Source organism: Chrysoperla carnea, chromosome 3 (genome assembly GCF_905475395.1).
Source record: "Chrysoperla carnea chromosome 3, inChrCarn1.1, whole genome shotgun sequence".
In the NCBI taxonomy this organism is placed as follows: domain Eukaryota; kingdom Metazoa; phylum Arthropoda; class Insecta; order Neuroptera; family Chrysopidae; genus Chrysoperla; species Chrysoperla carnea.
In genome coordinates, this window is record NC_058339.1 from 8,712,746 (window position 1) to 8,738,364 (window position 25,619).

General features: G+C 31.5%; 4 protein-coding genes across 4 annotated transcripts; 3 read left to right on the forward strand and 1 right to left on the reverse strand.

The window, feature by feature from the left end:
* Positions 1 to 912: 912 nt before the first annotated feature.
* LOC123294678 (tubulin-specific chaperone C) lies at positions 913 to 5,691 on the forward strand. Its single transcript, XM_044875783.1, has 3 exons — positions 913 to 1,036; positions 3,036 to 3,714; positions 4,556 to 5,691. The coding sequence occupies exons 2-3, from the start codon at positions 3,198 to 3,200 to the stop codon at positions 5,068 to 5,070; spliced, it is 1,032 nt and encodes a 343-aa protein (XP_044731718.1). The 5' UTR covers positions 913 to 1,036; positions 3,036 to 3,197; the 3' UTR covers positions 5,071 to 5,691.
* Positions 5,692 to 6,939: 1,248 nt separating this feature from the next.
* Positions 6,940 to 7,543, forward strand: LOC123295649 (ATP synthase subunit g, mitochondrial). The gene is made up of 2 exons (XM_044877067.1): positions 6,940 to 7,118; positions 7,231 to 7,543. The coding sequence occupies exons 1-2, from the start codon at positions 7,079 to 7,081 to the stop codon at positions 7,482 to 7,484; spliced, it is 294 nt and encodes a 97-aa protein (XP_044733002.1). The 5' UTR covers positions 6,940 to 7,078; the 3' UTR covers positions 7,485 to 7,543.
* A 2,671-nt stretch (positions 7,544 to 10,214) lies between these two features.
* Positions 10,215 to 12,427, reverse strand: LOC123297005 (mitochondrial import receptor subunit TOM70). The gene has a single exon (XM_044878753.1). The coding sequence runs from the start codon at positions 12,133 to 12,135 to the stop codon at positions 10,453 to 10,455; it is 1,683 nt and encodes a 560-aa protein (XP_044734688.1). The 5' UTR covers positions 12,136 to 12,427; the 3' UTR covers positions 10,215 to 10,452.
* Positions 12,428 to 14,298: 1,871 nt separating this feature from the next.
* Positions 14,299 to 19,256, forward strand: LOC123297003 (TBC1 domain family member 23). The gene is made up of 5 exons (XM_044878752.1): positions 14,299 to 14,457; positions 14,573 to 14,994; positions 16,262 to 16,800; positions 17,722 to 18,223; positions 18,590 to 19,256. The coding sequence occupies exons 1-5, from the start codon at positions 14,429 to 14,431 to the stop codon at positions 19,135 to 19,137; spliced, it is 2,040 nt and encodes a 679-aa protein (XP_044734687.1). The 5' UTR covers positions 14,299 to 14,428; the 3' UTR covers positions 19,138 to 19,256.
* Positions 19,257 to 25,619: the final 6,363 nt, after the last annotated feature.

Here is a 25,619-nt window from a genome sequence, read left to right on the forward strand (position 1 = left end):
TTATTTTGATAAAATTTACTTTAATAAAAAATAATAATTTTCGAGAAAATATTTAGTTTTATTTCTTTTTGCATACCTTTTAGCAAAATAAAAAAAATCATTCATTGTTTCCTCTTCTTAAATTTATATATATAACCGTAATAATGTGATTTCTCTCAGATTGTAAACTAACTAGTAAAGTTGTAAATTTGACCTCGAAGGGCTGAAAAATCACACCAACCTGTGCTAACTCGACGCAGACAAATAAACATATAGCAATGAGTTAATTTTCATTAATGGGTGTTGAGTTAGAGCTAGCATTTTTCTTTGTATCAAAAAGTCTACCTGGAAAAATCCTGAAGGTAACTCTTACCGTGGTATATAATATAGATGAAGTCGAGAAGATCGTACTTTGGGCTAATAATAAAATAGTATACAACCCACGGCCAGAATGTTGGATGGCCCGGAGGATATGAGATAAAGCCACGGCCTGTCACATACGCAAGGAAATTCAATTTTCTGGACTGGGATCTTAATATATTATTGATAATTGTTTCTAATAAAATTGTAACACATCCTGTGATATATTATTGATTTTTCAACGGGGTTCATCTAGTTTAAGATAAAAATCGATTCATAGCATATATTTTTTTTTTAATAATTCAATAAATACTATTTAATTAATCAATACAGACTATATAATCAATTAAATCTGTTATTTTCCTTCTTTATTATTGACTATCCCATTAATATTACTATCAACAACAAAAATAAATAATCAATCTACCTTCAAATATAAATTTTAAATTTGGCGCTTCTAATGTTGCCAAACCTAAATTTAATAAAGAACTACTCAACTCAAATGACAACTTGAAATAGTTGAGTAATCAAAGAAATATTTATTAATAATCATGATAAGAACTTAACATGCTACAAAAACATCCAAAACCCGGCTACAGAAAATTAATTATTAAAAGTGCTAAAATACTTTTTGTTGTTGAAGCTGCATTATTTTTCACATCGTACGGTATATGGTATCGTATGAATACAAATCGTGGTAATTATTACTTAAAAAAGTTCTGCTTAATGAACCATTTGTGCTTAAGTTTTATTAACACACACACCTTAATATATTTTATAGATTTTCGATACTATTTACATAATAATTTACCGTGGGCTTTAGAAGGTTATTATAAAGTTGGTGAAATTATTGATTCAAATAATAAAATTCGTGAAATTGATTTTACTGTTTGGAAATCAGAGAAAAAATTAACAGAATAAGTAAAAGGTGTAGCTTTACTACTCATGGCTGCATTTCAATCACTTAAATGGTTATTAGCTTTTAGTGGTCTTGGATATTTTCTTTTACAAGCTGTAACACCAAATGAAAATGCTTATCGTGATGTAAGTTATATTAAAATATTTTATTAATAACTAAATATCATTTTTACACTAAATTAATATTCAATTAATCAAAGTAAAACCATTAATATTTGTGATAAAACGTTTCTATTTTCTCAAAGCTCATCCATTAACATGTAGGTAATTTAGAGCCTAGAGTGTGTATTAGACTGTTTGTCCATATAGACGTAGGTTGCGGGTTCGAATCCAGGCAGCGGCAGTGTGAACAATTTATAATTAATGGGAGTGCAGAAATTATCATTCACTAGTAGTTACCCACCCGTTTCGCTGGATAATTTCAATTTTAAAGACAAAGACTACCACGTTATGTTTCCCTCACTTCTCATGCCCTCACGAATTATTATCGCCAGTGGGTGGCCAATTGATAATTGGGAGTTGCATCACCGCCAATTTAGACTACCAGGTTACTTATCATTTATTAATAACTCCTTAACTGTTGGGTTTTGGACTAAAGTATATAAGAGACTTTCGACTTAAAATTGTCCAAAGAATACACTCTTAAGCTATGTCCATTGAGTCACGGGACACCCTGTATATATATAAAGTTCCGTATAAAATTTGTATTTTTTAGCAGCAAGTCAAAAATTTGTGTGAATGTAGTCCTCAGGTAATCTAACAACGCTTGGAATGGAGGTTATTGAGAGAGCAAGCCTTTTACTGCTTTGACTACCTGAGGATTACACTTTTTACACAAATTTTTGACTTGTTCCAAATGCATAATAGTAATACTAAGAGACAGTATAAGATCAACCTTCATAGTTTTCCAGGCAAGTCATTATTTTCGATTGGTTAACAGATCGATAATAATAATAATAATAAAACAAAAGAGGGGTACCGCAGGTGGGTCACTAGCACCCAGACCAAGAGTCTTCTGTGCCCTCCTTGAGAACGACCTGTCATCCGAAGACAAGACGTCTTCAGATAGGAGGCGCTATTAAAATCGGAGAGGATAAAGCTAAAGGATTTTGCCAAGGCTAGACGCCACACAGAAAGCCCACAGATTCTCCGTCAGGATCTCTCCCAGGATAGATGGATCCAAGGTTTCGGATCCAAACATTCTGAACATAACGCCCTGCAGATTTCTGCAGGTCCAAATAACATGTACGGAGGTTTAGGCCTCCTCCATACAGTCTCTACAAGTGGAATCATTAGAATTCTTCATGTTATGAAGGTGATAGTTCAATCGGCAGTGTCCTGTCAAGAGTCCCACCACCCTTTTCAACTGCAAGGAAGCCCACATCTCCTCCGTCGGGATCTCTCCCAGGATAGATGGATCCAAGGTTTTTGGACCCTAACATTCTGAAACTAACGTTCTGCATATTTCTGCAGGTCCAAATAACATGTACAGAGGTTTAGTCCTACTCCATACATTCTCTACAAGTAGGATCATTAGAGATCCCCATGTTATGAAGGTGATAGTTCAATCGGCAGTGTCCTGTCAAAAGTCCCACCACCCTTTTCAACTGCAACAGATCGGTAGCAATAAAATTTGATAAAAAATATGTCTTACCTGGTTATCAGATGGTTGAAGGTTAATTTTATACCGTCTCCTGTACTATAAGTCCCCAAAAAATGCACGGTAGATTTATAATTTCATAATATTGCCAAAATATTAATGTGGTATACTTTTACAGCAATTACTTGGCAACGATCCAAATAAAATAAAAGAATCACGAAAGAAACAAGAACTTTTTGCATTAATTTTGAAAGGAGATACAGAAAAATTTAACGAATCAAGTAATACTAAACCATCATCAGATACAAAAACAATTCCAGTCAAGAAAAATTAATAGAAAATGGATATAGAAAATATGAAACAAACACATGATAGAATTAGAAATTTATTAATCGATCGTGATGAAGAACGTAAAAAAGATTTACAACGTAAAAAATTAATTAAAAGTTTACAAAGTTCTGATCAAGAAAATGTTCAATATTTTCGTGATGATTTCGATGAACGTAAAAAACAAATTGATTTAGCTCTTATGGAAATTATTAATTCCGAAAATGGTACACTTTTACCAAATGATTTAGCAATACGTTTTGATAGTATTACAAAACAAATTAATTTATTACAAAAATTTGTGTCCGATTCGACAATATTCTTAAAGGAATATGAGATACGTCGATCGCAAGAAGCATTACATGATTTAATTGTACAAACGAATGAATTAGAGAAGAAATATTTACCAAAAAAGAAATTTGGCTTTAAAAGTAAGAAACAAGTTAAGCCGGTTGTTATCGATGTTACCACCCCAAAATTAGATGAAATTGATGGCAGTTATTTGAAAACAAAATATGCATATAATACAGGTAATAAAAACACATCGAAATTACGTTTTAGGGTGTTTTTCTTTGGGTAAGCGATGCTATTTTAAGCAGATGAAGGTAATCGTTTGGGTTATCGCATTCCCTGCACAAACTCCCAGTAATCAAGATGGAATTGAAAAGTGGTACAAAGAACATTTTAACTTTACAAGGTGTCACTACCTGCAAAACTGACTTCGGGGTGTTTTCATCGTCCTCCACACAGGCCCTACATGTGAGATCATCAGAGATCTCCATGTCATGAAGGTGATAGTTCAATCGAAAGTGTCTTGTCAAGAGTCCTACCATTTTTCTCAACTGTGCTCACAGATCAGCCTGACTGTGTTATACAGTGCCAGGTGGTTCAGTTCCTCGAAGCATTCATAGACTATTCTCGATTCGAATTTTACGCCTAAAGGTTCCGAATTGTGGCCTGACTATCTGAGAAGATGCTGAAATGTGCCCCACTGTAACCTTTCGTGTTAATGGTGCGCCATACTGGGCACCTTCAGCATGGTGAAGATTAAAAAACCGTCTCATATTGACCAAGAAAATCGATTCCTTTATTCTGGGTCCATATGTAGGATGATTCCCAAATGCTTAACTGTTCTGGTTTCAGAACTTTTCCTCTTCTTGTAAACAGTACACAGTTCGTTTTAGAGATTTTGTCCATGCACCAACGCTCCACGTAAGAGATTGCGTGTTGCATCAAATCCTAGATAGCCCTAAAAATTAACTGATACGTGCTTTATGTTTGTAGCGGTATAAATGGTCGAGGGGAAAAGTTATTTCCAACTTTTTAGTTGAAAATTGTGTTAATAAAAGTTTTTTTTTTTTATTATTTCAGAAAATGAATATAATTTTAAATCAAGAACAGGGGAAACATTAAAACTTGAAGGAGATTCGATTGATAAAAAAGATATAACATTAGGTAGTCTAACAAATTGTATTGTAATATTAACTGGTACACCCAGTACATTACATATGAACAATTTAAAACATTGTATAGTTCTAACTGGTCCAGTTGGTACATCGATATTTATTGAAAATTGTGAGAATTGTAAATTTTTATTAGCATGTCAACAATTACGTTTGCACAGTTCAAAACGTTGTGATATTTATTTACATGTTACAAGCCGTGCGATTATTGAAGATTCAAATTGTATACAATTTGCACCATATCATTTATTTTATGATCAATGTGCAAATGATTTTCATAAAGCTGGACTTGATTTAAATATTAATCATTGGAATACAATTGATGATTTTAATTGGTTGGCTACAGATAAAAAATCACCTAATTGGGATTTACTTGATGAGAAAAATCGTATTGTTGATTGGACACCCTATTTGAATAGCTGAGACATTACATAAATAAAAAAATGTTCAAATTTTAAGTCGTTGATGTAGTTTTTTTATTTTTATGTCTTAGATCAATCATTAAAATATTTTCGTTGATAGAATTGGATACAGAAATATTATTGGGTTTTCCTATTGTTTGCAGGCGCAAAATTCTATTCCGAATTCTATTCTCTTTGAATTTGTTACAAAATTTTGACAGGTGGTGCTATACAGGGTGGACCATTTTAATATATTATGGCTAGTAACTCGTTTTATAGCCAATTAATAAATAACTTGAAAGTGTTATTCTATTTCTTATCTTTTAGGATCTAATTGACTATAGAAGCAATTCGGAGGACTAGGTCCAATCTGATGTTAGAACATGATGTACCCCCATCAAACTCTACAACTTATGTTCATATCAAGTTATGTTTTGATTGATTAACTACAAAAGGAGCTATAATAGATTAAAATAGTCCACCCTGTATTTATGTTAATATTCAATCTTATCATAGAAATCGTCTAATTTTTGCTCTAATGATTTTTTTGTCTATTTTGCTATTGTAATACTTCAGTTTATAAGTAAGGCTTATTTGTTGTACTAAATGATTGTTAATAATAAAAAAACATTTTAATTTAAAATGACCGGGTCATTTCAAAAATATAAAAATTTTTTACCCAATTTCAGTTTTTGTCGGTTTTCAATCCATCAAAGATTGTAGATTATTTTTTAAAGTGGGCTAAATTTGATAAACAATTAGTCACACGATTACTCATTCACAGATGACATACCAGACTTAAACGGAGAATTGTCAGTGCCTATCTGGATATTCTTGAAAAAGCTCCTAACATCTCAAAAGACGACGTTTTGGATCAACCAGTTCCATCAAAGAGGCCAAAGTTTGATTAAAATAAACACATTCTCAAAAGACATTTCAGATTTTCAGATATTTTTCATCGATATATTTACAAATATATTTCTTTTTTAATATAATTTAGCAAAATTTCATCATTTTCGGTTGAAGAGCTAGTATTTTCTTAGAAACCCCTCTTTTCCTCTCAGTTAGTTTTTTTGGGTTAAGGGGAATGCACCTCCTAATCCTCTCTAAGCCTTCAAGAGATAAAGATAGAAATTCAAAAATAAATTATTTTTGATTTTCACCCACTTTAAAAGACTTCTCGTAATTGAGATATTGAAATCTGGGATTTGAAAAGTCGAATCGAATGATCCACAAGAGATAGATATAGATTTAGAAAAAAGTAAGAGCTTTTTAATCCCCGTACTAAAAAAAGGGCTGTTATAAGTTTGACCGATATGTGTTTGTGATTGTGCGTGTGTCTGCCTGCGGCATCGTAGCGCCCAAACGGATTAACCGATTTGATTTTTTTTTGTTTCGTTTGAAATATAATTTAATGTTCTTAGATATGTTTCAAGTGCGAGTTTAGGATTCCGTACTCAAAAAAATTAAAAGTTGGAAAAGGCATTAAGAAGTCTGGAAAGGCTCTCACTTCCGGTAGATCGTAATAGCTTACATTGATCTATCTATATGAATTATTATGTTTAATTTATCTGGGAAATTTCCTAATCAAAAAAGGTATTTTTGGAAGCAGAGAATGTTCATCGAATTTTTTAGAGGAAAAATTTCTCCGTTTATACATATTATACAAATAAATTCCTCAATAATTTGGGGAAATTCGGATTTTTTTTTTATTGTTAGTCGATTTTAAAGTTTTTTTTTTTTTTTTTTTGTTAGCACATTCTTCAATGTAAAAAATTAATCAAAAAAAAAAAAAAAAAAAGAACGATAGCATAATTCATAATTATTTGTATTTTGAATTTAGTGACATTTTATAAAGATTTCTTACATGCCGACAACTTAACAATCTTATTTATTATATAACTAACCTTTTCGATAAAGAGGTGAATTGTGATCCGGCCACCCTATCGAATTTTCACAGCCATTTTTCTCCAACGAAAGATTTAAATTTAATTTCGAAGTTTATATTTAATTATAATTTATTAATAATAATGGCAAAATTAGTTGCTTCCGGGCAAAAAATGCTTAGCAGTAAGTAATATAAATAATTTTTCCATATAAATTTGTACGTCAAAAAAAGTTCGATAATTTTTTACAATTTTACATGTTTATTAAGAAATTATTATATAATATGTTAATATAGCCTTGATGGTCGAATCCAAACCAAAATTGGCAACATTCATGAAATATGCGAAAGTGGAATTAACACCACCAACACCAGCTGATATTCCAAAAATCACCAGTGGAATTAAAGATGTTATTCGTCAAACGAAAAATTACAAAGATTTAACTGTGAAAGAAGCTTTTATTGGTACATTAGTCTCAATTGAAGTGTTATGCTGGTTCTTCGTTGGAGAATGTATTGGAAAACGTCATCTTGTTGGATATAACGTTTAATTTTGTTGTTGTGTAATAAAAAATAATAATGAACTATGTAGTACAGTGGATGTTAATAAATTAAATTTTTAAGTAAAATGTTTTTTATTAGTAGCTAATTCTTAGTACAGTGCTATAAATTAATATAAAACTTCACTGATTTTTGCTTGAAATAAAATGTCAGTACGTATGTATCATTTAGAATAGAAAATTTAGCAGTATTCTGTGTAAAACCTATAATGGAGTTATAAGTACGTCATAGAAAACTAAATTAGGTTCAATGGTTGGCATGACCAAAGGCTAAATAAAGAGCTGATAAGATTTACACTTGGATAATCACTCGGGAAAGTACCCTTAAGCAGGGGCGGATTACTACTCCCGTAAACGAGGAAGAAAAAAGACGAAATCTCTAAATTTTGACCTATAGAACCAATATTGATGAAAATTTGGAATTAAGCCCTCTAGATCAAAAGTTATATGGTGCCGATTGGTGATTTTTCCAGGGAGGGATGAAATCTAAGCAAAAAGTGTCATTTAAGTATATTTCGAAAAGTAAATACTTCCCAAAATATTACCTGGGGGTTACCACCCCCTGTCAAATGCATCACTCGGCACCATATAACTTTTGTTTCTTTGGGTCCTATCTACTTACCGTGAAATTTATTTCTTAGAACCTGTAAAATCGAGTTGGTTGTCAAGGACAGTTTTTTGTCTCGAGTTATCGTTGTTAAATAAGAACGCAGATGGATACATTCATTAAAAAGCGCTTTTCTAAATCATCAGAATACATCTTTACCATCATACTTGCTCTATTTTGAACTTTTCCAGTGTTCAAATTGCTTAAAAACGAAAAGTCACTGTAAAATTGGTTTACTATTCACGCCTTGAAGTTCAACTAAAAGTCTGCCTATAATTACTGGATATACTATCACTCTGAATGTTTCCTGGAGGGCTTTGACGTCGACTGACTTTAGGTCGGAGAGGTCGTCGAAGAGAGGCTGGCTTAAGTAAGTCCATCTCCTCATGACAAGAGCTAGGCAGTGACAGAGAAGATGAGACATTGTCTCCTCCTCGTCACCACTGTGACAGCTCCTGCAGTAGTCGTGTTACACTGCCAGGCCTAAGCGTTCAGCATGCTTTCCGCCCAGCCAGTGTCCTGTGATAGCCGCAACAACTTTGCGAACAGAGGCCCTTGGAAGTGATATGAGAACTTCGGAACGCCTGCGATTGTACTCAGACCATATCTGTTTTGTAGTACCACAAGTACGTTCTTCCCTCCATCTAAGATTGGCCTTTTTCAGAATATCCTCTTTCAGGAGTAACTTGCAGTTCGCAAATGGAACTCCCGGATATTTATTGATGCTTGTGTCCGGCAGCATTGTGCCATTTATGGCAAGCTCGACGGGCTTCACATTTTCCTGGAATGTCCCTGTGTCCCGATACCCATACCAGGTCTACATTCATTCGCCTCTACCCTTACAACTACAAAAGTTTTTTAAAATAATTCAAATTTGCGAAGTCAAATGCTAATTGTTAAGCGGAGTTAAGTTTAACGTCAGTGAATTTGATCTTCGGGGTTCGATTTCAATTGAAGAATCGACTGTAAAGATTGGTTGAGTTAAAAAAAGACTAATAATTAAAAATATGGCTTTTGTATTGAATAAATTTTCTTTATTGAAATACAAGTCAATAACCATCTCTTAAAATATAATTTTTATCTGCATACTTTTATTGATATGAGCATAAACTGCACTTATAATGTATATGTTACCGTAATATTGTAATTTCCGTCAGATTTTAAACCAATTGTAAATTTAGTTACCAAAAAAAAGGACAAAAATCAATCTAGACTGTGCTAACTCGATCCAGACAAACTAAACAAAACGCAATGAGTTGATTTTCATTAATAGGTGTTGAGTTAGCGCTAGTTGAAGTGGTTTTTGATAACCCGTTTACAATCTAACGGAAATTAAATATAACGATGACATAGCATTCTATTTATAGCTGAAGATTTAATGAGGAATTTTGAATAGTAGTACAAAAAAATTATTTTAAAAATCATTAGACCGTGGGACAAAAAGGCTGCTTTGTAAAATGATTAATTAATACATACTTGAAATTTCGTGAGTGGCTTCCTATTGGCGAGTCTAACAAGCTTATCCCTGTACGACTTTTTTTCGAAAGCTCTGCGTTCTTAAATGAGCACAATAAATTATCATGGTGTCCGACCAATTCCTTGCTGCGTTTTTTCAGACCGATAGCTTAAATAAGACGCCATCGTGCTCATTTGAGAATGCAGCATCGAAAAAAGAAGTTTGGTAGACTCGCCAAAAAGAAGCTTACGCTCAAATTCAAGAACGCGGATAACGGAACAGGGTTGGAATTCCGAAAGCCCCCCAACGATTTCTGAATAGAAATAGCTGTTATTATTTTTTTTGTGTAGCAGCCCTTCTTTTGATCTAATTCGATTGGCGAATTCAGTAACTTTGTTTTGAATTGAATACCTGTTCGAACTTGGCGAAAATGTTTTCAGCAGGCATGAAAAATAACAAATAAAAAAAAGTATCAAAATGAAACGTTTACTAGAAATTTTTTAATAATTGAAAATGATCTAAACACAATAAATTCTTGGATAATAATTCAACGAATAAAATTTAAACAACAAGTTCATAATAATAATTATAATAAAAGAAAACAATAAAAGATAAAAAAAAGAACTCAAAGGAACTAAGAGGAATTTTTTTAATCTATTTCAGAGGAACTTAGATTTTATTTGATAACGCAACGAAAATATAATGTACATTTTTTTTACAGTCTTTTGTGTTGGGTATGAAACAAATTTAAAAGGAAATTTCAAATATGTCTAAATTAAAATAATGAGAATTACTAAATAATAAATGCGCAAAGCTATGACAAAAAAAAGTTGTTTTTTTTAATGAGAGCAACGAAATTCTACAAATGGAGCAAGGAGCGTATTTATTTTTAGGAATTATGAATTTAAAACAAATGCAGAATGTTCTAATCCCAATTTTTCGGATATCTTTTGTTGCGCTACGGCTGCATCTTTTAAAGAGAATAGGTGTGTCATTTCCGTTTCATTTTTCGCTAAGACCAAAGCTTTTTCAAATAATTCAATAGCTTTACTAAGATTACCACGTTGTATTTCAATAGTACCCAATGCTTCATAAGCATATTCACATTTCTCATCGATCTCCAAAGCTTTATGTATTAATTGTATACTTTTATCCATATCGGAATTCCATTGTAGCTGAAGTACAGCTCTTTGAACGTATACAGTTGGATTATCGGGATCCGCTTCGATTGTACGCTGAAAGAATTGATCAGCATCTTCATATTTTTGTTGATCGGTAAGTGCTTGTGCATAAAGTGCATAACATTCACAACAATCTGGGAATTTTTTCGTTAATTTCTCAAAATCAAGCATAACAGATTGTAATTTTTCCACATCCATGTTACCAACAGCTTGTCGATATTCTGCATAACATTTTTGTGCATGTGCCACCGCATAATTTGGATTGATATCAACTGCTTTCTGAAAATCATCTCTGGCTGCTGTTAAATTACCCAAAAGTAAATTAACTTGTGCTCGATGATGGAATAAATCACAATTGGATGCGTCTAATTTAAAAGCTTCTTCAAAGTTCACCATACTTTGATTTGAATTCTCTAATTGCATATTTAGTGCAGCCATTTTAATTAGCGCATTCACTCTTAATTTTACTTCAGCTTCTTTATTATCGATGATTGCTTGAAGGTCTGTTAACGCATCTTGATGACGACCAACAAGCAAATAAAATGTTCCACGTAACAATTGTGATTCAAGTTTAAATTGTGCTTCTGATTCACTTGAATCGATTTCCTCTGTACACGCACTAATAATATCGTCGTAACTTTGTTTTTTCATCGCAGCAATCGCCCGTGCAAAACCATGCGTTCCATCCTTTAATTTCCCATCATCTTTTAAATATTTTAACACAGGATCTTCGGTGAATGTTGAGAAATACACTTTAATGAAATGTTTCGATGGCATGATTGGTTTCCGTGATTTCATTGCTTCTTTCGCATGTTTAGCTCCAAGTTGTCTTAAAACACGATCCGCCATATACAGAGTTGTTTGATTATTAAACTTTTCTAGAATACATACTTCCGTGATATCTTCTAATGCTTGAACTAAATCATTTGTAGCTTCACAAGCTTTCGCACGTCGATATAATGCTTTAATATAGGTTGGATTTAATTCTAAAGCTCGCGTTGAATCTTCTTTAACTGCACTCCATTTTTTTAATTGTTCGTATGCTGCGGCACGATTTTGATAGAATGTTGCTAAATCAATTTTTTTCTCTTTCGGACATGTTTCGATCGCTTTATTATAATGTGATATTGCTTCATCGTATTTACCGGCAACAAATGAATTATTTCCATCGGTTTTATGTAATTGTGCTCGTTTTAATGGTGTTAAATTTTCATCGGTGGTAACGTTTGATGCACTTGTGGTAATTGATTTACCATTAACATCAGTGATTTTAGTTTTTCGTGAATTTTTTGTATTTTTAAGATACCAATAACCTAACCCTATAGCTCCAGTTGTACCCAATGCAATAGCAATTTGCCACTTTGGAAAAGGTGTTCCAGTGGTGCTTGATGATACCATTGTTTAGTTTTTTACTTAATAATTTGTTACATTTATTAAAACCGTACCGTGACCGTAAACGTATATTTTAAAGATGAGTGCAGATGACAGAACACAGAACTTAAATTCACCGCACCTACTACCTAACACCTAGTATATATTACGTTCACTCTGGTTCACTCTTTTCACAACACACATGCATTGCTTATGCTTTTCTGTTGAACGTGTTGAACGTTGAAGTTGATTTACTTCCAGTAAATTTATTGAACGTATTCTTCCATTTGTCAAATGTTTTAACACGTAATAAAATTAACAAGAATTTGTAACCAACAAAAATACACTAAACTCATACATTATCAACCAACCATTGGCGTACTTACATAGGGGTGTACAGGGCTATACATTATTTATTTCACAAATGTACATGAACATTGGCCTCAGCCAATCCAAACTTCAATTAAATTCTAAAATGAAGTAAAATAGTCCGCGGGAGAGTACCTTTTTATTAAATGATCAATGCATACTTCGTGAGCCGCTTTTTTTGTAGAGTCTACCAAACTTTCTTTCTACGACTTTTTTCGAAAGTGCTGCGTTTTCAAATGAGCATGATAACGCCATATTAAAACTATCGATTTGAAAAACGAAGGAGATAATTTGTCAGACACGATGACTATACTTGAAAATATATTAAACTATTAAACAATTCAGTAAAATAACTATTTAGTAAAAAGTCAAAATAAGCAAATCAGAATTAACAAAGGATATATCGATGATATTTTAATGTCGTGACATCGAGCAACGGAAAAATAAGGTAAACTTTACGTAAAGAAAAATCATATTATAGGAAGGTATTTGACATCATTATGACATCATTTCCAGGTCATTTTAATTACAATATCGTGACATATAATAACGTAAGAATTATGTAAACCTTACGTAAGGATAAATCATATTTAAGTCAGATATTTGACATAAACGTGACGTCACTGTGGTATCATTGCTAGGTCATTTTAATTACAATATCGTGACATATAATAACGTAAGAATTATGTAAATCTTACGTAAGGATAAATAATATTTAAGTCAGATATTTGACATAAACGTGACGTCACTGTGATATCATTGTTAGATCATTATAATGTCAATTAGGTCATATAGATGTCAATTTTACGTCATGTTTACGTCATTTTTACGTAAAAATCTTACGTCAGGAAGGCGAAAATAATGACTCAAATCTGACTCATATCTTACGTAAATTATGACATTGCATGACGTCATTCTGACTTCATATTTACGTCATTGTGTTCACTGGGATATGTATAGCTAAGGAGCTGACATGCATGTGCAAAAATTTTAACCACCTACTAATGCAAGCATTTTGTTAAAATATATCCCCTTCAGGACCCACAATAAAAATAATCTAGCTAAATATTTTTATTGTGCCCATAGAAATGCTAACCTTAATTTGAATACTAATGCATGGTAAATTGATAGTTCGTGATAAGACAATAAAGGTTTGCTTCAAGACATTTGGTTTTTGTCTGCTGAAAGGAGTTCAATTTTTTTAACTGGGTATATCGAATACCAAGCACGCGGCTTGATAAAATGTAACGTAAATAGAACATGTAACGACTTCGGCGCTCATAAGAACTATAGTTTCCGGAAACGCATTCACTATTTAGTTTCATCTGCTTTCATGAAAGTTAAATTCACAAATAAGTGATAGATTTACATAAATTTCTTTCAATACAAATTTTTGTTATTATGATTTACATTACATTTCAATAATTTTTTAAACATATCAAATGTCCACCCAGTATATAAAATCAAGTATATTAATAAACGAATTTCGTGGAACGATCAGATACGTATCCGACAAAATATGTAGTTCATATGGAACTATACAGATCCGGAGTTACCCCACTCCTAGTACCGAATTGATTAATACACTAGTCTAGAATCCAATACATTGTAGTTTCGATTCCTGCTCTTTTTTTTATTCATATTCAGCGTTAACGTTAAATGTTTCAAGGTTATGTAGGTACAAAATAATCCCTATGGATGTGTTATACCCCCTTTAGAAAAGAATCTAAGGTACACCAATGGTTTAGACAAGTGTATGATTCCGTAGCCACGTAATTTAGTTATAAAATAAAATAACTGAACGTCCACTGTGCAGTTAGTAGTGCTAGTGTAGTGTATCTATTTATGTAGTGATTTGACATCACTTTTCATCAAATAAATGTCATTTTTTTGGTCATTTAATTGATTTTTAATAATCATAATAAAAATATTGTTAAAATAAAATGTAAATATGACTCTAGAAGACGATGAAACACCTTGGTTAGTCATGAATTGTTTTAATTAAAATAACATAATAAATTAAACAAATATGTGTTAAAAAAATTTTTTTGTTATCGACCTACATAAAATTAATGTTAATTATAATTATTATTAGGGAAGTGGAATTGGAAAATGCATTATTAGAAGAATGTTCTGTAAGCGATATATATGCAATATGTCAAGGGAAAACATTACCAGATAATTTACGTGCTGAAGTATGGCAAATATGTTTGGATGTACAAGATAAAGGCAATCAACTTGTACATTTTAATGAAATCTTTGATTTACCAAATCAAACCGATTTACGTGAAGATTGTACAACATTTGTATCGAAATTAGGCAATGATGATGAAGATAAAGTATCGGTTGTATCGGATTTAGAATCAATATTAACATTTTATTGTAAAAGTAGAAATTTTAAATATGAACGGCATAATGGTTGGATTGAATTATTATTACCGTTATTAGCAATTAAATTACCTAAATCGAATACATATAATTTATTTGAGGCAATTCGAGATAATTATATACCAAAAGGTTTGTACCTAATCAATATTTTATTTGAAAATTTATTTCATTATTTTATGACCATTATTTATAAAGCAGGCTCCGATGGGCTCATGTTGCAAATTTACGAACTTAAACTCACTTTTTTTCGTTCTTCCATTCGATATCTCTTTTCGTTTTTGAGTTATTGTGTTAGGTTAGGTTAGAGTGGCTGTCCTGGGGTGGGACACACTTAGACCATAGGGTCCGTTGTGATACCGTATAAATGGGTTGGCCCATCCCCGGCCACTACTCCATAAACCATTTGGAGCTGTTTAAGAACACCAGGAGGGCTTTGATGTCGACTGACTTTAGGTCGGAGAGGTCGTCAAAGAGAGGCTGGCTCAAGTAAGTCTACCTCCTCATGACAAGAGCTGGGCAGTGACAGAGAAGATGGGACATTGTCTCCTCCTCGTCATCACTGTGACAGCTCCTGCAGTAGTCGTGATACACTGCCAGGCCTAAGAGTTCAGCATGCTTGCCACCCAGCCAGTGTCCTGTGATAGCCGCAACAACTTTGCGAACAGAGGCCCTTGGAAGTGATATGAGAACTTTGGAACGCCTGCGATTGTACTCAGACCATATCTGTCTTGTAGTACCACAAGTACGTTCTTTCCTCCATCTAAGATTGGCCTTTTTCAGAATATCCTCTTTCAGGAGTAACTTGCAGTTCGCAAATGGAACTCCTGGGTATTTATTGATGCTTGTGTCCGGCAGCGTTGTGCCATTTCTGGCAAGCTCGTCGGATTCAAAATTTTCTGGAATGTCCCTGTGTCCCGGTACCCATACCAGGTCTACATTCATTCGTTCCGCCAGCTCATTTAAGGACGTACGGAAGTCTTGTGCTACCTTTGACGTTAGATAGAGCTGAAGAATTTCAAAGCCGCTTGGCTGTCGGTGAAGATTTTAATGTCCCTGCACCTAAGGCTGTTCAGTCTTAGACATTCACAAACGTCGTGAATAGCCATCATTTTCGCTTGATACACACTACTTGGCGATAATAATTCGTACTAATTAAAATCAAAGGAAGGCCCGAATCCAGTAGTTACAATTTCGACTACCAGATGGCAATACTTATACTTACCATTTTTTAAGGCCAATAAAAATATTCAAATTCAACTCACATAAATCCCACCAACAGACGATACAAATTTGTACTTTTAACCAGGAAGTAGGTCGCTTTTTCAGTAGTTTCAATTTAGACCACCTGATTACTTACCATTTATCAATAATTTAAAAATAATTTGTATTGTTTTAGGCTGTAGGCCAAATGGTAGTGCATTTCACGTGCTCCGATTATTATTGTTATATCACGATCCAGAATTATGTTCGTTTCTTGATACAAAACGAATAACACCGGATTTATATTGTATATCATGGTTTCAATCATTATTCGCTGCAACATGCACTTTACCCGTTGTATTATCCATGTGGGATCTATATTTTCAACAGGCTGATCCATTTTTTATATTCTTTTTATCATTAATTATGGTTGTGAATGCTAGAGAACAAATTATGGCAATGAAGAATGAAACGAAAGAAACAGTTGTAAAAACATTAGCAAATATGCCATGTGCATTAGAAGCGGATGATGTTACCGATTTCTGTTCGTTAGCACAGTATTATGCATTAAAAACACCAGTTTCATTTAAAACGGATTTACTTCAAACGTTATATGGTGATGATGATGATGATTCAAATTCAAGTTCAATCGTTTCACAGGCCTTATGTTTACCTGTTACTGCACAAGAATTAGTTGAAAATGTTTCAATGGAAATGTCTACAAATGTTGATTCGGTTTGTATATTCATTCAAATAAAATATTAAAAATTTTATTCATTGTGTTAGCATAATTATACCGGGTGCCACCCGTAAGTTACATCAAGTAGAAAATAAAATTCTTCCCGCTTTCATTACATCAGGTAGAAAATAAAATTTATAGACGAAAAGTCCTCTTCCATTTTTTGATTCGATGCACGGATAGTTAGCTATTAATTAAAATAGGTAGCCAGTCAGAAGCATTGCAGGTTAGGTTAGGTTATATTGGCTGTCCACGAAGGACACACTTAGGCTATAGAATATGTGTTTTACCACCTTTCCGCTGATAATTTCATTTATCAGCTCCTCAATTTCAGAGGCTGAGTGCACCTTTTTCATGCAGAAGCTTTGTAACTAAACATTAAAACCACTCGACTCTGGCTGAGACTGGTTAGTTATGGAGTACAGTCAGCTTTTCATTGAGCTTGAAAACCTAGGTCAAGTTTAATGTCTGCGTAAGATGTGCGCCTACACACCTAACATTTTTCGTTTAAAGCATTTTTATCGATAAAAGTTATTTTTCGAGTTTCAAGCAAATGTCAATTTAAAAAGGATACCCTGTATATGTCAAGGTAAATATTGTAAATTCTGTTAAATTATAAATTGGTTACAAAAAACTACTTTAACAAGCGCTAACTCAACACCTATTAACGACAATCAACTTATTGCGATATTTTTAGTTGGTCTGAGTCGAGTTAGCACAGTATGGCGTGGTTTTTTATCCTTTTTTAAGAAGTCAAGTTTAGTTAGTTTATAATCTAATGGAAATTACAATATTACGGTGACAAATAGACAAAATAAATTGTAGAATCAATTTTTTTTCTGGGACCCAGTGAAAATAAATTTAGATTTAAAACAAAATTAAATTGTTCGAAGTAAACATGAAGTTTTTTGTTATAGGTTCGATTCTTTTTAGTCGATTGTCGACCTGCCGAACAATACAATGCAGGACACTTACCGACAGCGTTCCATTTAGATTGTAATTTAATGTTACAAGAACCTACAGCGTTTGCAACCGCTGTACAAGGTCTCCTAACAGCACAACGTCAAGCTTTAGCTGCAAATTCAAATGCTGGTGGTGAACATTTATGTTTTCTTGGATCTGGACGCTTAGAAGAAGATCAATACACACATATGGTTATCGCATCGTTCTTACAAAAGCATACACAATACGTTTCAATGTTATCGGGTGGCTATCAAGCAATACACGAATTCTTTGGCGAAGAGGTATCAACATGCTTACAAGATCATAATCCACAACATTGTGTTATGTGTAATACGGGCAACAATGGACATAATAAACTGGACTCGAATGATAATCATAAAACATCTTCAACACAATCGAGCGATTTGTTTGGTAAAATTTCAGCAGCCATGAAATTAAAGTCAGCTGAAGTAAAAGGTAAATTATTTAGAGTATTTTGTAAACTTACCTTTATCCATCCAGTCCTGGTAAAAAATTTCTACACATAGATGCCAAACCGTTGACTGATGACATGACTTTTTTCTTAAAATGCAAAATAAGAAAATTTACAAGTATAGTTACCTCTATCCGAGGACACACTGTATAATTGAAACTTCGTGAGTGGTTTCTTTTTGTCGAGTCTGCCAAATTTTCTCTACGACTTTTTTCGAAAGTGCTGCGTTTTCAAATGAGCATGTTAAAGGTTGATTGGCTCACCAAAAGGGTACCGTCCCGTGTACCAGGTGGCTAAGGACTGTATAACAGTTGATTTTAAAATGAGTAATTTTGTTGTATTTGTTTTAGGTAAATTATTAGATTATATAGCGAATCCGAATGCAAATGCTCCAATAATTGATAAACATGTGTCAAGTAATGATAAAAACGGTAAACGTTATCGAAATGTTGCCCCAGTGTTTAGTATAGACGATGATAATGATAATGTAACATCAATACCAACCGCTGACGATGAGGAAACTAAAGAAATCGTATCAATTCAATCATGGTTAAAGAATCCAGATGTTATTGAAATATTTAAGTGCCAAGAGGTTAAAGTGAATGGTCATATGCACGAGAGTCATTTAATTGTAACGGATAGTCATTTAATTGTATTACGTGAGATACCTGGTAAACGGGGTTTGGCCCAAGTGATCGTACGACGACCCTTATCTGGTATTGTTAAAATAACAGCACGTAAACGACATCCTGAATTAATAACATTCAAGTATGGTTTGCCTGATGGTGAGAAATTGTTAATTTCTGATATGGATAAATTTCTAATACCTGAAGCAACAAAAGCGACTAAAATTGTTTCGGAACAGATAGTTAAACAACTGAAAGCAAAAGAAAGCTAAAGAAAACTAAAGCTAATTTATTTAGATAATAAAAACTAGCAAATTAGTCTGTATATGTGATAAATATTTAACTACAATACTAAACTAAACTCTTGTGTATTCTATTTTTAAAATATATTTCATGTTGTTGAATTCATATTATTATTAGTACTTAATAAAATTTTAAACTTCATTATTATTGCATTGTTTTCTCATCATTCAGTCAACCATTGTTGTCCTTTAGTGCAGTAAATACGTAGAAAAATACCTCAAATTTTAAAATAATTATCCTGTACGGTTTTTCAACGGAATAATTATGATAAAAATAGAAGTTTTTAAGAAAACATACTTTGGAAAAAATCGGAGTGAGGAAGTTGTTGAAAAACCACTGAAAAGTTACGAAAAATAGGTTTTTTGCAAATAAAAACCGGGAAAATGATTTTGATAAAAAACAATCCATCCATCCATCCATCCATCCATTCACCAATCCAAATTTTCACGATTATAATGTATATCAGATGTATTATGGAAAATAAAACAATATATTCCAAATATTTGAATATTATATTTTCTTTCAATTTATTATAAATGAAATATTACTCGATTTTTCTTTGCGTTTTCACGGTTCCAGTTAGTTTATTTAATTAGCGAAAAAAACACCACCATCGAAGTTAATGTTAGTTCAATATGTTTCCCACAGATGGCATTAACATCGATATTAATTTTAGTTCAATGCGTTTAATATAGATGGCATCATCAGCAAAAAAAAAATCAATAGTGAGTTCAACGTGTTTACTTTAGATGGCACTGGCAGCGAAATTGATAGTTAGTTCAACGTGTTTACCATAGATGGCACTACCATCGAAATCAATAGTTAGTTCAACGTATTTACTATAGATGGAACTACCGGCGAAATTGATAGTTCAACGTGTTTAACATAGATGGCACTATTTCCGAAATCAATAGTTAGTTTACATAGTTCAACGTGTTTACTATAGAATATGTGTAAATGAAAAAGATACCATTAAACGCAAAAATTTGAAACCCAATAAGTAATCCGGATGGCTGTGTGGTTACAGCACTTGCCCTTGAAACGAAGGTACGCTGGTTCGTATCCTAGTGTTATTACCATTTTTACATTTAATTTAAACTTTACAATTTTTCCTAATTTTAAAATTTTCCCACTCATTTTATAGTTTAAATTTTGTATATAACCCGCGCTCTTGCTATAATTAACGTCAGTTATACATATGTCATAAATCACTATTCTGTCAGGGGGTGGGAATTTAAATAATCATAAATATATTTAATTCTTGAAAATCATGTTCTCCTGTTACAAAATTTTAAAAATATGTACAAAAATGGCTTGTTCTGTTAGGATTTTAAACTTTTTAATAGGAGAACATGTCATATATTTTATCCCACTTTCTTTTATAACATATTCGCCTATTACAAAATATTAAAAAAATACTTATTTTGTTAGTACATGCTAAAATTTATTCTTGTTAAATGAAATTCTATAAGATTTTGTAATAGGAGAACATGTTATTTCACAAAAATAAAAAATTAATTATGTTAGTCCCACTTTCCTACTTATGTCATAAATCACTCTTCTGTCAGGGGGTGGGTATTAAAATAACATAAAATATACCTCGTTTTTCTCATAACAATTATCTAAAAAAATGACATTATCTCGGCATAATAATTTATTCAATTAAAAATTAATCGGGAAAATGGTAGATACGAAACGAAGTACTCTGTAAGCGGAGGCGACTGGGCTAGCCACTACTCCAACTCTGACATAACATTTTTATCAATAATGTAATATAAATACATACCTTTTACTCACCTTTTTACAATAAATTTGTTTTCTTAAGGATGTTCCCTCGGCAATAATAGAAAAAATAAATTAGAAGATAAGGATCCGAATTTTTAGTATGTTATAGTTAACGAAATATATTATTGTATAAAACAAAAATTTGGATACCTTACCGTTCAATTAAGAGAGTTTTTATTAATTAAAAATACACTAAATAACATACCATCCTCATAACAGGTTATGTTATTTAGTGTATTTTTAATTAATAAAAAATCTCTTAATTGAACGGTAAGGTACCCAAATTTTTGTTTTATACAATAATATATTTCGTGAACTATAACATACTAAAAATTCGGATCATTATCTACTAATTTATTTTTTTCTATTACTGGCGAGGGAACATCCTTAAACTTAGTATTTATTTTTATTTTACTCGCATATTTTCTATACTTACCTATAAATGAATAATTGTATTCATAATTTGTTAAAAATGTAGGTTCTGTTTGATATTCCTGAAATCGATGTAAAGGATAAAAGATAAAGGTAGGTATAATATTGAATAATAATAATTAAATCAGAAAAATTGATAAAAACGATATTTTATTATATTGTTGTGTACCATGGGTTTTAGGCTGTCACCAAAAGTCTTAATGTTTGAAAAGGAGAGACTTTGGGAATCCTTTGGGATAAATACGACGTCTTTACAAATTAAACACTGATATTTATCGTCAGTAGTTAGAAAATGTGCGTTCTGGGCCACTTTGACCTAGTTTTCTTATATGAAAGGGGAGCATTCTTGTCTGGTGACCTACAGAGGGAGGAGGGGATAACCTTGTCTGGTAAGTTTATCATTATTAATTTTTTAATAAACCATGATTACTTAAATTATTTTTAATAATATATATATTAAATCTTACTATCATAAAAAAAAAAACAAAAAATTAATGATAAAATAAGTCTAGTTCATAGTCCCACAATTTTCTTCCATTTCTTATCCAAATATGTTTTAACTGTTTTCTGCACCACCCTTATGGAAAAAATAAACTGTTACAAAGTCATACAAAGTTTTAATAAGAGTTCTTAAAGTCTTACTTTCTCTTACAAACTCTGAAAAAGTCTTCTAAACTCTGAATAAGATCTAATAAGACGTAAAAAGTATGAATTATTCCATCTTTTCGGCCGCTGCCAGAAGAGTTATTCAGAGTTAATAAAACTTACTAAAAGAGTTAGCAAGACTTTTTCAGAGTTTTTAATACTTAAAAAAAGTTTTGAATAATTTTTTGAGGCTGTAAAAAGAATTATTCCGACTTTTTAAAACTTTCAATGGTAAATTTATAGGCTATAAAAAGAATTAGTAAGAGTTTTTAATACTTAAAAAAAGTATTTTATAAAAATGTCAAAAGAATTAGTAAGAGTTTTTCTGACTTATTAAAAGTTTATTTGAAAATTTATGTGGCTGTAAAAAGAATTAGTAAGACTTTTTAATATTTTCAAAAATTTTTTTTTGAAAAATTTTTGCGGCTCTAAAAAGAATTATTTAGTTTTTCTAACTCTATTTATAAAGTTTACACTCTCGTATGCGAAATAATTTGTTTCTGGATACTTAAGTTTTACAGAACGAAATTATAATGTCGACTATAATTGATGGTTAAATTACTTCTTACGATAGGTAATTTATTTGTACAATTTTTTAAATATAAATAAAATTGTAGTTCAAACATGTAAGGGAATAAATTAGGTGAATGATGTAATCTGAAGAAATAACTGAAAACAAATTTGAATTTGGTCTATTTATTTTAATTTTTTTTTTTGTAAAATCATATATATAAAATATAAAATAACAAAAACAATAACAATAACAATAACAATAAACAATAACAATAACATATTATTGTTGGCATTCCATTTTGAAAATTTTTTAAGAAATTACAGTTTTAATTTTTTTTTGGCTGAGGTTATTGATCTACCAAGATAAGTATTAATTTTTTTAAGCTCAAATAAAATCCTTTCGGATGAAAAATTTCTTTTTTTCATAAAATTTTCAAAATGGAATGCCAACAATTCCACTTTTCTGGGTGTTAGGGGTTGCCGGTCTCCCGTGTTGCGCTGCTTTCGGACAACCTTTTCGGAAAGTATTTCTGTTTTCCATACAGCATGTGCCATCGTTATAACAAATTTTGATGGCACATCTGTATGGCTTGCCTCCCTGAAAGCAGCGCTTGGAATGTACATATTGTCACCAAATAAAAATTTTCCATGATTTATGTCGTAATAAGGGAGGACCTGCTCTTTTATCTCGCCAGCAGCTTTTTGACTCTGCTGTGTGTCCTGTAAAAGTTTAAAAAAAAAAAAAAAAGTTAAAAAGAATTATTATGAAATGCTCTTAAAAACGAATACTTAAAAGAACAAATAATAGACCGCATGAAAATACCATATATGATTATTGTATACGGAAAAATATATAATAATTATGTAAGTGAACAAAAACGGCATATATCTTCATATACAACTCATTATATACATAATATAGTAAGTTTTAACCTCCTAGGGCCCCCAGAGTTGTAAGTCCAATTTTCAATTTTTTGCACAAAATTAATATTTGCTTTAAGACCCGGGGATATCAATATTTATATTTTTAGAATAAAATAAATGCTTCATATTTCGTTGATAATCATAGCTAACATTGATATTTCACTGTTTAGTGTGTTATTAGCATTGAAATATAAAGATGATAGACTATAAATTTGACGTGTGTCAACTATCGGGAAGATTAGAAAAGAAATAATATCGTCAGTTAAAAAAATAAGTACAAAAAAATGTACTGTCAGCCAAGATGACTACTAAATTAAAAAAAAAAAAAACTGTACGCGGAGCCTTAGGAGGTAAATATAATCAATTAAATATGTAAGTTGATAACTTAGTACATATAACATATATTGATAATTATACGGTTGGGCATATAAGAGAAAACATACATATATAGAAATATGCACAGGATGGGTCATTTTAAACTATAATAGCCAATAGCTCGTTTTGTAGAAGCTAATCAATAAAAAAAATAATTTAAACAAAAATTGTAGAGTTTGATGTGGAGGACACATGCTCCGACATCAGAATGAATATTTAATAGCCAATTTAAATTGTAAACCGTTAGAGATACAATAACACTTTCGATTAGAAAGTTCAACCTTATAAAAATTTTCGGAGGAAATGTGACACAAAGTCATGGGCACAGCGAATATCCTCTATTGTTCTTGACATCTTTTGGCTAAAGCATTTTTCCCTAGTTAGTGGAATTTTTTATTACGTTTGTAACAAACATAACATTTTTTTTTTTCTACCTATCTCATTACTATAAGAGAAACTGAGATATGTAGACGAATCGTATACCCGTCTCGCTTCCTCCTCTATGAGCAATGCGGTCTTGGATGTTAGATATTATTCCTCACTAACAGCGTGTGTGTGATTTGGTGAACTTACCCTAGAATGTTGACAAGTGTGGTAATATATACTTCAGTTACAAGTTACACAATATACAAGTAATACATATGACTTTTATAGCAACTGTTCAAGAGTGATGTTTCATTTTGTTAATTTTATAATATATGTATTTTTCTAATTTATGTTTAATGTTTGATTGAATAAATAATTACAACAAATCGATTTACATCAAAAGGTTATGGGCCCAGCAAGTTTACTGCGATTTAAGTTGTTTACTATTCAAGGTCAGACATTTTGTTGAAAAGTATATATAGAAGCACATGTTTTTTCAACTTTGTATTTTTTCAATATAATGTCGTGTACCTGGGTTGGTCCAGAGAATGATGCTGCCACCAAAGGTCTTTGTATTTGGAAAGGAGAGACCTTATGAATCCTTTGTAGAATGAATACGACTTTTGTATTTGATTATTTAATTTATTCGATGAAGTTAAAATATATTTTATATTAAATTATCACTTGTATTGTTGTGGTTAACGTTATTAGATCACAGTATTGTAGAGATGCAAAACTAAGTTGTAATAATCACTGTATGAATTTTGATTATTTTAGTTTGCCTTTAAATATAAAACAATTAGGTCAAAAATGACGTAAAAATTGAATATTGGATATTGCTTTTTGCTGACAAGTACCTAAATATAATCAAAACCAAGCCATTGTATTACACCTTCAAATACTATGATTGTTAATTTAATAATATAAATTTGCTGACTAGATTAATGAATAAATATTTTAAATTAGGTTATTTAAAATATTATTACTTAATAATAATATGAATGATTTAATGTGTTAGAGCCACGTTTTTAAGGATAACGCTGTCCAGGGCCTAACACACCTTCCGACTTTTTTTTAGAGGGAAAATAATTGCAAATTATTTTTCATCTAACTCAGAAGCAAAGTTATCCCTTAAAGAAAAAATTAAAAATTTACAAAATAAAGAAAACTTGGAAAACTATAAGGATAACTTCGTTAAATCAATCATAAAAAGAAAAGAAACTTACATTTTGATGAGTAATGAAATTGTTCATAAATTGAATGAATTAAGAAAAAATTTTAAGTTTTAAATATTAAATAAACAAATTCATTTTACAATAGATTATTATGAGTTGAAATGTGATATATAAATGAATGAAATAATTTTGCAACTATGCAAAAATTATGTTTTACTATAAAATATTTGTAAAAA

Bases quoted from the DNA above. Each gene is read 5' to 3' on its own strand.
- LOC123294678 (XM_044875783.1), top strand. From the start codon at position 3,198: ATGGATATAGAAAATATGAAACAAACACATGATAGAATTAGAAATTTA. The intron at 3,715-4,555 runs GTAATAAAAACA...TTATTATTTCAG, and splicing joins AAAATATGCATATAATACAG to AAAATGAATATAATTTTAAA.
- LOC123295649 (XM_044877067.1), top strand. From the start codon at position 7,079: ATGGCAAAATTAGTTGCTTCCGGGCAAAAAATGCTTAGCA. The intron at 7,119-7,230 runs GTAAGTAATATA...ATGTTAATATAG, and splicing joins CGGGCAAAAAATGCTTAGCA to CCTTGATGGTCGAATCCAAA.
- LOC123297005 (XM_044878753.1), bottom strand. From the start codon at position 12,135: ATGGTATCATCAAGCACCACTGGAACACCTTTTCCAAAGTGGCAAATT.
- LOC123297003 (XM_044878752.1), top strand. From the start codon at position 14,429: ATGACTCTAGAAGACGATGAAACACCTTG. The intron at 14,995-16,261 runs GTTTGTACCTAA...GTATTGTTTTAG, and splicing joins AGATAATTATATACCAAAAG to GCTGTAGGCCAAATGGTAGT. The intron at 18,224-18,589 runs GTAAATTATTTA...TATTTGTTTTAG, and splicing joins AAAGTCAGCTGAAGTAAAAG to GTAAATTATTAGATTATATA.